The 13,776-nt window shown below is 45.2% G+C and overlaps 2 protein-coding genes across 2 annotated transcripts; one reads left to right on the top strand and one right to left on the bottom strand.

Annotated features, from left to right (window-relative positions):
- Positions 1 to 274: 274 nt before the first annotated feature.
- On the top strand, positions 275 to 4,760 carry LOC120683477 (glutamine synthetase, chloroplastic). The gene is made up of 14 exons (XM_039965558.1): positions 275 to 524; positions 636 to 917; positions 1,376 to 1,415; positions 1,577 to 1,680; positions 1,770 to 1,818; positions 2,079 to 2,185; positions 2,296 to 2,383; positions 2,513 to 2,641; positions 2,768 to 2,842; positions 3,125 to 3,178; positions 3,266 to 3,303; positions 3,635 to 3,794; positions 3,884 to 3,944; positions 4,364 to 4,760. Exons 2-14 carry the CDS (start codon positions 676 to 678, stop codon positions 4,501 to 4,503), a joined length of 1,287 nt encoding a protein of 428 aa, XP_039821492.1. The 5' UTR covers positions 275 to 524; positions 636 to 675; the 3' UTR covers positions 4,504 to 4,760.
- Positions 4,761 to 5,460: 700 nt separating this feature from the next.
- LOC120683903 lies at positions 5,461 to 6,258 on the bottom strand. The gene is made up of 2 exons (XM_039966005.1): positions 5,990 to 6,258; positions 5,461 to 5,787 (listed from the first exon to the last, which is right to left on the bottom strand). The coding sequence occupies exons 1-2, from the start codon at positions 6,164 to 6,166 to the stop codon at positions 5,614 to 5,616; spliced, it is 351 nt and encodes a 116-aa protein (XP_039821939.1). The 5' UTR covers positions 6,167 to 6,258; the 3' UTR covers positions 5,461 to 5,613.
- Between the last annotated feature and the right edge of the window lie 7,518 nt (positions 6,259 to 13,776).

The raw sequence follows: 13,776 nt of genomic DNA, 5'->3' as shown, positions 1-13,776 counted from the left end.
GGATTGCAACCAAGCAAGAAGATGACGATCCCTGAACCGCTAATCTCGCCTCCAATAACTGCCCTTCTCTGGTCAAAGGCCATATTGTAATCGCAGGTTACAAGTTCACAATGCCGATGGATCAATCCCAAGCATAAACAACGCGCCGGTCGCTGCTGCTGCGGTTTCGCAGAGGTCACCGGTGCAGCAGGTGCGTCGTGCGAGCGCGACAAGGAGAGCCGCAGGAAAACGCCGCGGGTTTTATCCGGAGGGGACGTGCGCGTGCGTGTGATCGAGGCCTCGTCTGGTGTGCTGTGTCGTCGTGCTGCCTAGCTCCGGCTCCGGTGCTCGGCAAGGGCCAGGGATCTCTCGTCCACCCACAGCCCGCGGAGCCCTATCCCTATCCCCTCGGCAAAAGCCAGATGCTGTTCGCGGCGACTGGATCCCAAAAATTTATACCGCCCGCCCCCATAATTCCGAGGCGCCACTCTTCCCCTTTCTCTCCCGTCTCTCGCATCGCGTCGTCTCGCCCGCGCTCGTCCCAGGTGAGTTCGGGGGGTGCAGTGCAATGCCCGGCGGCGGCTCCTCTGCCGCATTCCGATTCCCGCGTGGTTCCTGGGGCTGGCGATGTAATGCGTCGATTTGCTTCGCTGAAGGTCTTCGAGTGGGAAGGGAGGGCAGCCGGTCCGTTCCGGAATGGCGCAGGCGGTGGTGCCGGCGATGCAGTGCCAGGTCGGGGCGAAGGCGGCCGTCCGGGCGAGGCCGGCGGCGAGCGCCGGGGGTAGGGTGTGGGGCGTCAGGAGGAGCGGACGCGGCACCTCGGGGTTCAAGGCCATGGCTCTCAGCACCGCGAGCACCGGGGTGGTGCCGCGCCTCGAGCAGCTGCTCAACATGGACACCAAGCCCTACACCGACAAGATCATCGCCGAGTACATCTGGTACGCGCCTTGCATTCCATTCTGTCGCTGTAGCGCAGGGATTTTTTTTGTTTTGCCCCCCACCTGACGAACCGTAGCCTGGGAATAGGCCAAAGGCCTCACTTTTTGGATGTCCGTGAACCGTCCGATCGGGAGGTGCACAGTTGATTGAGATCCCGCTAGCGCGGGGACACACAAGATACAGTGCGGATTCAACTTTATTGCAAGTTGTATAAGTATTCGGAGCCACGAAAAGTTCTTAAGCTTTTAGTCTAAAAACAACTTCTAAAGCTTTGTGGGTGCTGATTCATCTCTGCTTTCCAGTTCCTGCACTTAAGTAATAGAGTGCATCACATACTTTTGTGTGTAAAATACTAAAATCAGGAGGATCACGCTACTGATGCAAAGTGCTAATAGCTCTGTGTTGACGAATCTGCATCTGTCCCCCCCCCCCCCCCCCCCCTTTTCATATTATGTAGGATCGGAGGATCTGGAATCGATATCAGAAGCAAATCAAGGGTAAGCATTCGACGTCACCACCACCATATTTGCGTCTCTTTTTTCCGGTCAATTACCAGGTGTTAAGGGAAAGAGCCCATGAGCACAGGGACTCCTTTCACTTTTTGCATATCACTTTTACAGGACGATACTCAAAATAGATCTTCATGCCTGCATTTCAGACAATTGAAAAACCGGTGGAGGACCCCTCGGAACTACCAAAATGGAACTACGATGGATCAAGCACAGGGCAAGCTCCAGGAGAAGACAGTGAAGTCATTCTATAGTAAGTGGGGATTACAACAGATGCGCTCTTTATACGGGGAAAAAAATATTTTACTGTTACATTGCTGATATTTCTCTTTCTGTTCACAGTCCCCAGGCTATTTTCAAGGACCCATTCCGAGGTGGCAACAACATTTTGGTACATCCAATCCCAACTGATTCGTATCATTCTACACATGCTTTTAGCCTTTTGTGCTATTCCACATAAACGTGAATAGAAAGGTTAAAAGAATAGCAGTTACAAGTTAGATGGTACCATCTTTTAACCTTCAATTGTGATTGTTGCTCATGCTTCTCAGATGATGCTACATAGTCACCTGAACTTATGGGCGAACATGCTGACCTCTGATTAGCCTGTGCAAAACAATATGCTGATTAATATAAAATTTGGCTTCTCAGGTTATGTGTGATACCTACACGCCAGCTGGGGAACCCATTCCTACTAACAAACGCCACAGGGCTGCACAAATTTTCAGCGACCCAAAGGTCGTTGAACAAGTGCCATGGTAATCATGACTTAATCACATGTACGCTATAGATTATAATACAAATCTTACTATCCTATTACTTAATAGCAAAATGAGTTGAAACACTTCATGTATCCTTTTGCTTCTAGGTTTGGCATTGAACAAGAGTACACTTTGATGCAGAGAGATGTGAATTGGCCTCTTGGCTGGCCTGTTGGAGGCTACCCTGGTCCCCAGGTATTTTGTTAATCAAGAAGAAAGACTTGGTGTATCATGCCATAGTAAAGTTACTTGTTGAAATTAGTGTCTTGCATTGGCTTGATGAACACTATTTCGAAAATAACATATTCTGTCAAAATATGGCAGGGTCCGTACTACTGTGCCGTAGGAGCGGAAAAATCATTCGGCCGTGACATATCAGATGCTCACTACAAGGCATGCCTTTATGCTGGAATCAACATTAGTGGAACAAACGGGGAGGTCATGCCTGGTCAGGTATGATTATGTTATTTTTCAAGACACATGTAATTTGTTTTTTTTAGTTCTCTGAATCTGTGTGTTATATATCTACCCCTCCCAAACTGTTTAAATGGCAGAACTTCATAATCCTTATCTGTGCAGTGGGAGTACCAAGTTGGACCTAGTGTTGGTATTGAAGCAGGAGACCACATATGGATTTCAAGATACCTTCTCGAGGTACTCCAAATAGTAATTAAGGATTTCCTGGTATCTTGTCATTTCGGTTCTTCTATTCTTCCTTGTTATTGGAGCATATTTTTAAGAGTCCATCAGCTTATTATAGTAAAGTAAGTATTTATAGGTTTTAGAATATTTCCTTGTGGTGAAAAATCATAGTACCGTGTATCTGTCTCGTTCAATAGACCTGAGGCCTGAAGCCCATGATTCTGTCCTTAATGTTATATCAATTTTTGCATCACTATAAGCACTTCTACATGTAATCCTACTCACCTTTATCAGAGAATCACGGAGCAAGCTGGAGTTGTGCTTACACTTGATCCAAAACCAATTCCGGTATGCCAGCCAGCTACATGTTTCAAGTTATTATAATGGATTACAATTAAAGGAAACTGAACGTATATCCGTATTATATGGTGACAGGGTGACTGGAATGGAGCTGGCTGCCACACAAATTACAGGTTACAGTCCTTATGCTAATACTTAATAATCCTTCACAATGAGTTCATGGTATATTTTGTCATGTATAGACCAAACATTAGAATTCCTATAGCACTATAGTTTAGCATATGCTGACTGCTGAGAGCTAAGAAAAACATTTGTTCTTGCATTCCTAAAAGGGAGTAAAAGTAAGTATCAATATGCCATTAGTAAATTGTTGCCTAGCATGAATGAATCCATATGAGTATTTACTTCAGTTATTTACTTTCTGCATTTATGAATTTTTATCAATACATTTAACATAATTTGCCCTTATTTGAGACTGACAGTCTGAAATCCTTGCAAATGTAGCACGAAGAGCATGCGTGAAGATGGAGGATTTGAAGTGATCAAGAAAGCAATCCTTAACCTTTCTCTGCGCCATGATTTGCATATTAGTGCATATGGAGAAGGAAATGAGAGAAGATTGACAGGGTTACACGAGACAGCTAGCATCGACACCTTCTCATGGGTATGGATGGTGTAGCTTTCTTTATCTTTTGCCTGTCCACTGAATATTTTTTATTTGTAAGTTGCTAATGAAGCATTTTCATTTATCAGGGTGTGGCGAACCGTGGATGCTCTATTCGTGTTGGGAGAGATACCGAGGCCAAAGGAAAAGGTATGTTTTTGCAGTTTTCCTTGATATTACCTATATATAAATACTACTTGGACACTGGGCAAAGAGTCTAGGCCATGCAGAGTAATTAATTTTCCTTGCCTTTGCATCATCTTGCTAAGGGCACAATAGTGGTCAATAGTGGTCTTGTGATCTTGACTGCACTCTATCCAAATGACCCTATACCAATGTTGCATTTGCCTTTGAAATATAAATTTAGTCGTGCAGTTCAGGATGTAAATATATTTCTTGTTAACGAATGTATACATCCAGTTGGCCAACACGTGCACCGCAATATAAAGAAAAAGATACCGTGCACTAAATTCATATCTTATTATACAATTTTCAGTATTCATGCATGTGAATTCAGTAACTAGAAAACCCAAGACTGTTTCCCCTTTTCACCTCGTTCGCTCGAACAGGGTACCTGGAAGACCGTCGCCCAGCATCGAACATGGACCCATACATTGTGACAGGGCTACTGGCAGAGACCACAATTCTCTGGGAGCCAACCCTTGAAGCCGAGGCTCTTGCTGCTAAGAAATTGGCGCTGAATGTATGAAAGACATGAAGCATGGCTCAGGCAAATAAACCGGTCCGCAACAAAATTGATTGTTGCCCACCGGTGGATCTTGTGATTCTGTTCGGCGCCATCCTGTACAAAATTTACAGTTTCTGGATCCACATTCTCTTTGATTCGTCGGTTACAGTAACCTTTTGCTTGGATACCACGTTTGTACTCGGTCTGTACTTGTCTCCACTTGGGACTCGATAATGAACAGTGAAATTCATTCGGTGAGTCTGGTTCTTCAGATATAATGCGTCGAGCATAAGGTGTCAGATTTTGTTCTGTTCTAGGCTGAAACCGCGCCGATGTCGTTTGCTACTCTCTCTCTCTTTTTTTTCTTTTCTTTTTTTGAAAAGCTATATCGTTTGCTACTTGGCTTGCTCTGATCCACGTCCTCCTGAATTGGCCTCGCCATTCCCCTGAATTTCGCGCTATATAGTTTTGGAAGACAATGCCGTGCCAGCCAGTAGAGGCGTTGTTGTGGTAAGTTGGGATTGCAGAGAGATAGATGGAGGCGTGCTCGCCCTCCTTGCGGAGGCTCTGAACAACCTAATTACGTGAGCCGGCCGCTGTGCTACTGTGCGCGGCTGCGGTGGGCACACCGGCGATCTGACCCCCCCCCCCCCCCCCCCTCCCCCCCGGTCCGGCGATCAACGCTTGCTGGCTGCAGCGGCCGACTGGGCTGTAGACGCAGGTGCGCCGCCGCGGCAGACCAGTGTCTGCCGTTCGAAGCAAGGCCCAAGCGCCCAACCTCCCACGATTGGCATGTCGGCGGCGGCATGCCACCCGATTTAGCGATGATTTTTTCGGTCAAATTTAACAATGATTTGACGTGTCACCGACTGCCATTTTGTGTGTGTGTGGATCAGCTTACGAACTCGTGTTCTCTGTGTGCCTTGTGACGTCGTTGCTCAGGACCTACCAGTGAGATGCAATCATGCAAGGGCACAGTGGCAAAGCAACAGGAGCAGCAGAAGAGCCTAGTATTTTACAGAGACGGAAGGAACGGATGGTACAATCCCATGATAAAACGCACAAGATTAAGAACACCATTTACTACACGAGGATACGGTCATGGACGAACGCGGTCGGATTTCGGATGTCCTACGGTTTGGGGTGCCTGTGCTTGGGCTTGGGCGTCGGCGGAGAGCCGGCATGCATGGCCACCCCGCTGTAGTCCGCGCTGTAGATCAGCCCTTCCTTGGCGTCGTCACCATGATCCACCACCGTCCAACCGGCCGTCGTCTCCGCAGGCTTCTTCACCTCCATAGCCACTTCCTGCAGATCATGGACAGATCATGAACTGTCAAGTTCCTTCCTGTACATTGCTGAAGATGTAATGTGAACAGAAAGTTGATGTGAAGAGGAAAGCAGACTGCTGCTAGATTCAGGCTTCAGTCACTGAATTTCCCTTTGCAGAGATAAGATAACCAACTGAAACTTCAACAGGTTCTTGGGGATGTAGGGACTATGAACTGACCTCAGGCTGTTGCATGTGACTGCTTTGATGCTGGTACTGCCCAAGTTCTCTGCCTTTGCGACCTAGAACTTGTGCTTGATGCCTGCCGAGGGAGGACGTAAGAGAAGATGAAGAAGCACCTGCGAGAGTGGCTAGAAGAAGGGTTGTGACAAGAACTACACAGAGTAGCTTCGTCATGCTGGTGTATTGGCAATGGTGGTAGCGACTGGTGATGGAGGGGGCTTAACAAGAGAAGAGCAGGCTCCCTCCCTCCCTCCCTCCATGGCTTTCTTGGATATAAATCGGTGACGGTTGCAGGCCAAAATGCACTATGGTGTCTGGACTTTGACACATTTGCAAACTAGACCTTTATGGCCACTCGCAAGGAGAGCTAGTTCACGAAAATGAAGTTAGATGTAAGCAGGATTACCATCTAAGCACCACTTGGCAAACATGACAAAACTGGGGCTCTGTTAGCATAATGAGCTGTAGTTTGTGGACCATTACGTCACATGTGAGTGAGTAAGCAATTGTTTAGGAGTGTACAACAATTATTAGGTAGGGGCACGGGCAACCCCAAAGTTTGGCGATTTGCTGTAGGCCTTTTTTTTTCTTCCTGCTCTCGCGAGATCCCTACTAAATCCCAAGCAACGCACTGCAGGCAGCGCACACATGATGCTGCTTGATCAGTCGACTGACCTGATCGATGTTGTCTGTCGTCTGCACTACCGTTTACCGGCCTGATGGGACAGGCATGGCCTCACCGTGACCCCCATGCCTCAGGGTTTTTCTCATGCCGATTTTGTGGGTGGGTGCACGCATCATGCCTGTCTTGCATGTGAGATTCCTTGTCTTCTGTATTACCATGCTGCATGCATCTTACAGTGTCGAGATTACAGACCGTATTCCAATACGAGACAAGAGAAACAATGACTCAGTTGCAAAACGCAAACATTTTTTAAGGCAAATATTCAGATCAATGAAGCAATGGCCCCCCAAAGACTGAAGTCTGAGCTAATTTGCAGGACCAGGCTAATAACCAACCGCTACCCATTAACCACTCTGATTTGGTCAGTGTCTAGCGCTGAGAAGGCAATTCCAAACGTGTATCTTTCAGAGAGGGAAGCTGCGCAGATTCGTTGAATGCTTGGAGGTATGTGTGTTCTTCCATGTTAGCCTGTATTCTAAAGCCGAGGCATCTCATTAAATTTTGCTTCCTGATTAGAGCCTGGTGTTAGCTAGAATTGGGGGGCTCGAGACAAGGAGGTCAAGCTCGGGGAGGTTTCTTTTATCAGACCTGTCGCTGTCTCTTTGTTAAGCTGTTGGTCACGGAGATGCATGGGCTCCGTATGGAGCTCCGACATGCGAGCTAAAATAACAAGCCAGCGACCAATGGTGGTGTTGTCTCTTCTGGATGTGTACCGGTTGCAGACTCGATCCCAGCATTTCTTTTTTTCCGATCCATCGTTGCTCTTGATCAGAGCTATTAGTTGGTTTCACAACGGAACGGAAAATGAGCTCTGATTGAAATAAATGTTTGTTTGCCAACAGAAAACTGAGCCAACGGCCGGTGTGATGGTTAGTACTACCAATCATGCGTGCTTAATTTGGGGGATACTCTATGGTGGTCATATTCTTATCCACTGTGCGTGCATTTGAATACTGTGGTGGTCGTGTAATCTATTATCTTATTATTTGGCCAACAAACGGAGCCTCCACGTTTGCTCTTAAGACATAGAAATTCTCACGTTAATCAGAGAAAAAAAACTAAAATTACCCATCACTGCCATTACGAAAAAATTAGCCTAAAATACCCCTGTGGCTAATTTAAAATCACAACCCCTGTGCCTAATTAAAAATCACCCACCAATGCCATTATGAAAAATTAAATATAAAATATTATTTAGCTATGTATTAATTACAAACATATACTATTAATAAAAACTAAAGCTAACAACAATCAGTCTAAATAAAATGAAAATATAAATAATTATATAAATAATATTATTAAAGCTCAACAAATCAAATTATTATATATAGATCATATTGAATTATTTTAACCAATAATAAGACATAATTTACGATAATAAATAGGGTGATGTATGGTAAAAAAATAGTATAATCTTTAAGTAAGAATACAACAACATATTATATTTTTATTTTCAATACTAGCTGCGCAAATGCACGGATTGTACACCTAGTTGTAATACAAAATCGCGCGAGTTTACTCGAAGGGTAGTCGTCTAGTAAGTGGAGCGTCCGTCTGAACGGAACAGGGCCAGGCGGCAGCAACTGACGTGGATGCGCCGCATTTGATTAATGGGGAAAAAGCCTATCGGGCGAGCAGATTCTCTTGTCTTAAGGCCCTATTTAGTTGCTAAATTTTTTTCTAAAGTATCCGTCACATCGAATGTTCGAACACATGCATAGAGCATTAAATGCAGTTGAAAAATAACTAATTATGCAGTTCAACTGTAAATGACAAGACGAATCTTTTAAGCCTAATTAGTCTATGATTGGATATTAATTGTTAAATAACAACGAAAGTGCTACAATATCTAAATCCAAAAAAATTCACGAACTAAACACAGCCTTATCCTGTGGAATCACACACACACTGCCGTGCTTGCTATGCATCTCCTTGCTCCTGCAGCTCGTTTGCTTTGGAGGAAGGGCTGTGAGCACACACTCCCAAGGCTGTGTTTAGTTCGCTTTTTTTTTTGGATTTTTGTACTATAGCACTTTCGTTGTTATTTAATAATTAATATCTAATTATGAATTAATTAGGCTTAAAAGATTCGTATTGTCATTTATAGTTAAGCTATGTAATTAGTTATTTTTTCAATTGTATTTAATGTTCTATATATGTGTCCAAAGATTCGATGTGATAGCCATAGGTACTTTAGAAATTTTTTTGGAAACTAAACAGGCTTGCTTTTTGGCCAGTCAAAAAACATTTGCTCCCAGTCCCAGCTGAAGGGCGGGCCGGGAAGGTTCGCTGCTTGCTGCTCGGCTCGGATCGTGTGCCTTGTGTGGGCACTCGGCGCCGCCAGCCCGCGACAGGGAGCGCGCCGCGCGCTGCCGCCCGAACCCGTCGGAATCATGCCGCCCCGCGCGCGTCGCGCTCTGTTTGCGCCGCCGCGTGCCGCGCCTGCAGGGCTCGGGCCAGGCGGGCGGCCGGGCCTCGTCGCTCTCGCTCGCCTCCGGTTTACGCGCTGGCGTCAGCCGCCCGTCAGCGCTTGCCTCGCGCGCGCCGGCACTTGGCGCATCCGCGCGCGGGGTTCTGCCGCTGCCCGGGGTCCACTTCTATGAGGGGCGCATTGGACATTGGACGAGACGTATTGCGAAGGGGGGCGGCGCCGCGGTGGGCGAACAAGATCAACACTAGCGGTCCAGCACTGTTCCGGAACGTGGACTGAAAAGTCGTCGCGTGCGCACGGTCGGAACTCGGACGGAAGGGGGAAGTGCAGACGGGCCTCAGTGCGTCGTTGACCCACGCGTACACGGGACGAAAGGGCAGCCACACGTGTCGACGAGCGATACCGTATCCTAGACACGTAGGCTGGCGTCCTGATTGTACATGCCTACCGCTACCGTGTCCGTCAACGATTCAGCAGCGCCCGGGAGAAAGAAAATCAAACGGTACAGAAAGTGCCTCAAAAAGGAGAGGAAAAGGGCACGTGAAAACAGCAGCAGCTAGTGGAAGTGGAACCCAATCCAAACGTGGGCCTCCAAAGATGAATGGTGTCGGCTTGCAGCCCATGAGGGGAGGCCGCACACGTAAACGTCACCCACCCACACGGACACAGCCAGCAAACAATTCCAGACCACACTAGTCGCCAGAATTGTTTGCTAGTTCTGGACGCAATCCCCCTCCCCTTCCCTGGCGCGCATTCCGGCCGCACCCACCGATCCCGAGCTGTCGACCGGAGCTGGCTGCTTCCTCCCTCACGGAGTCACCGCGTCCTGCCGTTACGTGGTTGCCGTTGCCGGACAGCCGCATACATGGCCGACCAACCCCACGGTCGGTGCGTGGCCTTTCCGCGCCCGCCCGTCTCCGCCCCCATCATTTCCCGGCCGCGCCATCACGGTGGTGGGGTGGGATCACGACCGCGAGCTCGATCTGCGGCTCAGATGCAGCAGAGGCAGAGAGAGATGACCTGGCTGGCCTTCACGACCGGTCGAGCAAGTGGCGGTGCACGGCTGCGCGTGTTGCGCGTGGTGGAACAACTTGTATGATTGATTAATCGTCTTCTAAAGGAAGCTTCTCGTATGGCCCGTCGGATCTCCATCCAGCGACAGGTGCCAGGTGGGCCTTGGGGGTATCATTCGCAGGCTCAGCAAGTTTTCGGGTTGACCAGGCCCAGTACGTTTCAACCAAGCAAGTAAGCAACGTGTTTATTTCCTCCGATCTTCTTTATTACTCTACTTGCAGCCACTATAAAACCGTTCTGGAAAAGGTGTCGCGGCTCTGGTGACGCTATAAACAATGCCACACCCTGCTCGATCGCCTGAATGTCTTAGATTTTGTGCTCCACATCCGTTAATGTGCGTATCCAATCGCCCTGACGAACTCCCGAGCACAGGGACAGCGAAGGACAACCGGGTACAAGACAAGCAGATAGATTAGCTTTAGATTCATCAAATATTAATTTGCATACTGCTCCATCCGTGTCGAACGTGTAGGACGTCGTCCTAGTTTTACCCTAAATCAAATTTCTCACTATGTGAAAAGAAAACTTCAAATTTAGACAATTTTTTATACGGATAGCAAACTTGGATTTTTTTTCGCCAAAAAAAAAAGGTTACTTGGATTTTTTTTAAAAAAAAGAGAGAGGGAGAGGGCAGATTAAAATCTGGTCATTCAGATTAACCATCTCCATAAATAAAGGTCAGCCTGCTTTAACCCACAAGATTCGCAAGGCCAGCTGGCCCCAAAGTAAATCAAAGCAGCCAGAATGAGTGGCGGTACTAGCATAATTTGACAACCAGCGGCCGGCCGGCAGAACTATCATGCCACTGCTGCTGCGGGTTTCAGCAGCTAGCTAGTAATATCCGTCGATCATGGCTAAACCCCCTAGGTTTGGGTATCTGGGGCCTTGATGTCCTTCAAAAGGATCAGCAGGGTGTGGCGACCAGAGACATCAGACATGGCTAGCTCATTATCCAGTAAAAACATGATTACAAATAATTTCGAGCCCCATATCCGATCCAGATTGGTGATGTCGTGGATTAGCTGAAAATACGTAGAAGTACGTCGCTACAGCTCCACGATGCTAGCTGTTGCAGGACATGACAGGACGTGTAAGTGATCTTGTTGAACCACTACTACTGGATCGGAGCCACAGAATTCCAAGCACAAAAATGTTGCTCCACTTAGTCCACTAGCTACCACCAATCCACTACGGCTGTGTTCAGTTCCCCCGACTTCTTCCAAAATTTCCAAAATTCCCATCACATCGAATCATTAAATGTATCAAAAGACACATGCATAGAGTAAGAAATGTAGGTAAACAAAATAACTAATTTCACAGTTTAGATGTACATTTCAAGACGAATCTTTTGAGTCTAGTTACCCCATGGTATAATAATATTTACCACAAACAAATAAAAATTACTACAATTCGCTACAGTGCCAATTTTGCAGGATCTAAACACAGCATACACCATCTTGTAGGATCAGGATCAGGCAAACTAACAGCACAAGCCTAACAAGCTGCTAGTCTGACCTAGCTCGATTCCGAACCACTGAGATGCATGCATGGGCACTGGGCAGCTAATAGCGTAGCTAGACGATGAAGCTGGCTTGTACTTCCTGAAGAGACGATGCCCTATGTAACGTCTCGCCTCCCCGAAGTCGGATCCGTTTACATCTAACAGTTTTTTTTAGGATATAGTTAGATTGACCTCACAGGCCAACAAATTTTTTCTTCTAAACATTTATCCTCACTCGTACGCACCTGGAAAGATTCTTTCCGGTCGGTCACGCATCCCCAAATTGCATCAGGTCAAACACGCTTAACCTCAGAGTTTTTTGGAGATCGGTTTTAGAAAAAAGAAGTTGCAACTTATTTGTATGAGTATTCTATTAATTCTATTAAACTAGCAAGGTGGCCCGCGCAGATAGCGCGGGTAGCTAGCAATTTTTCATGTTAAAATTAGGATCTTTTTAACTTAAAATTAAATGTATTCAAGTGACTTTGTCTAATTGTTTCATTGTCATTACTTTGTCCAAATAGTCCAGTTTAAGATATCACTTTTTTATCATCTTATTTCATTGTGCAAAATATGTACATGACAAAAGGGAATATCTATATCTAAACATAATTTAATGCAGATGCCCTATTTTGATGGTGCTTTTACGTACTCTTGGCTGATCAGTCCTTATCAGCTTACCTCAATTTAGATAAATTATGAAATTAAGAGCAAAACACTAAGAGTAGGGATTATGTTATAATTCCTTCAATCCTCCTTTGCTAGCTACTGCCCCTTTTCCTAATACTGTATTTGATTCTTTTTTCTATTTTTTATCTAGGCCGTGTTTGGTTGTAGGGTGAAAAAATTTTCACCCTACTTTGACCACTGATTACGAGTATTAAATAAAGTCTAATTACAAAACCACCTCCACAACCCCCCGTGTAAATCGCGAGACGAATCTAATGAGGCCTTTGACCGCGTGATTAATTACCATCATTAGATTCGTCTCGAAAAATTACACTTATCCCTAAAAATGTTTTGCAAATAGACTTCATTTAGTAATCCATGCATGCGAGATTCTTTTCTCAGAAAACGTGCGCGAAATTTACCAAACACGGCCCTAAACATTTATTTATTATGGTTTAGATTTTACCTTGTTTGTGTCTTTTTCTTCCTGATACCTATGAAAATAGTTTCATAAAAACGTGTATTTTCATATAGTGATTTGCTTAACTTGTTTATAAAACTCTAGGAGTTATTTTTATGTATTTGAATTACACTCTTATTTGATTATTTTAATTATTAACTCATATGAAAATCAGGATGCTGATTTCACTAAATTTTGTCATCTTCTTGGACTCACTATGAATCTTTAGTTTTTAGTTGTTTCATAGTTGTCTATTTCACATACCGCTTTCTATAGCTTCACGAAAAGCCTTTACTTCTAAAATTATTTCGCTGACAGGTACCAATGCCTCGTGCATCTTCCCGTAGATAGGAAGCCTTTCTACCCTCTTCCATCTGATTCAGCTATTGTATTCTGTGACTCGCATAATCAAATTTGGACCACTGATCTTTCTCTAGACTGGTGCTTGAAATTTAGGATACATCAGATCTCCTCAACTCCCCCTCATTGCACCTTGATGATTCTACAAACACTAATTCACTCTGGCAGTTACTCCCTCCATTTTTATTTACATGTCGCATTAGCTGGTTTGTCCTAAGTCAAACTTTACTAACATTGACCAAATCTGTAGAAAGATATAGTAACAACTATACTATCAACATATATTTTATGGTGGATTCAATGAAACAAATTTGGTATTGTAAATATTATTATTTCTTTCCATAATTTGGTTAAAGTTTACCAAGTTTGACTTGGGACAAACCTAATACGACAGAGGGAGTATATACTACGCACTTAAGGTAATCGTTATAGGTGTGTCATCCTGAGATGCTTTTAGTTTACCCTTGTATCATAGAAAATCTATGTGTTACATGAGTCCACAAAGATCAATGATGGAGATATTTATATATTCTGACATATTATTGTGGTAATTTATAAACCAATAAGAGACTCTATTGGATTCATGTAACACTTAAGTATTTAG

Source organism: Panicum virgatum, chromosome 7N (genome assembly GCF_016808335.1).
Source record: "Panicum virgatum strain AP13 chromosome 7N, P.virgatum_v5, whole genome shotgun sequence".
NCBI classification, from domain to species: Eukaryota; Viridiplantae; Streptophyta; class Magnoliopsida; order Poales; family Poaceae; genus Panicum; species Panicum virgatum.
Note: the sequence above shows the minus strand (reverse complement) of the source record. Positions and strands in the feature narration are given on the sequence as shown.

What these genes read in the sequence shown, in the direction of transcription:
- LOC120683903 (XM_039966005.1), bottom strand. Translation starts at nt 6,166, where the DNA reads ATGACGAAGCTACTCTGTGTAGTTCTTGTCACAACCCTTCTTCTAGCC. An exon ending in GTCACATGCAACAGCCTGAG is followed by an intron (nt 5,788 to 5,989) that starts GTCAGTTCATAG and finishes CATGATCTGCAG; the next exon opens with GAAGTGGCTATGGAGGTGAA.
- LOC120683477 (XM_039965558.1), top strand. Translation starts at nt 676, where the DNA reads ATGGCGCAGGCGGTGGTGCCGGCGATGCAGTGCCAGGTCGGGGCGAAG. An exon ending in GTCGTTGAACAAGTGCCATG is followed by an intron (nt 2,186 to 2,295) that starts GTAATCATGACT and finishes TTTTGCTTCTAG; the next exon opens with GTTTGGCATTGAACAAGAGT. An exon ending in TTGATCCAAAACCAATTCCG is followed by an intron (nt 3,179 to 3,265) that starts GTATGCCAGCCA and finishes ATATGGTGACAG; the next exon opens with GGTGACTGGAATGGAGCTGG.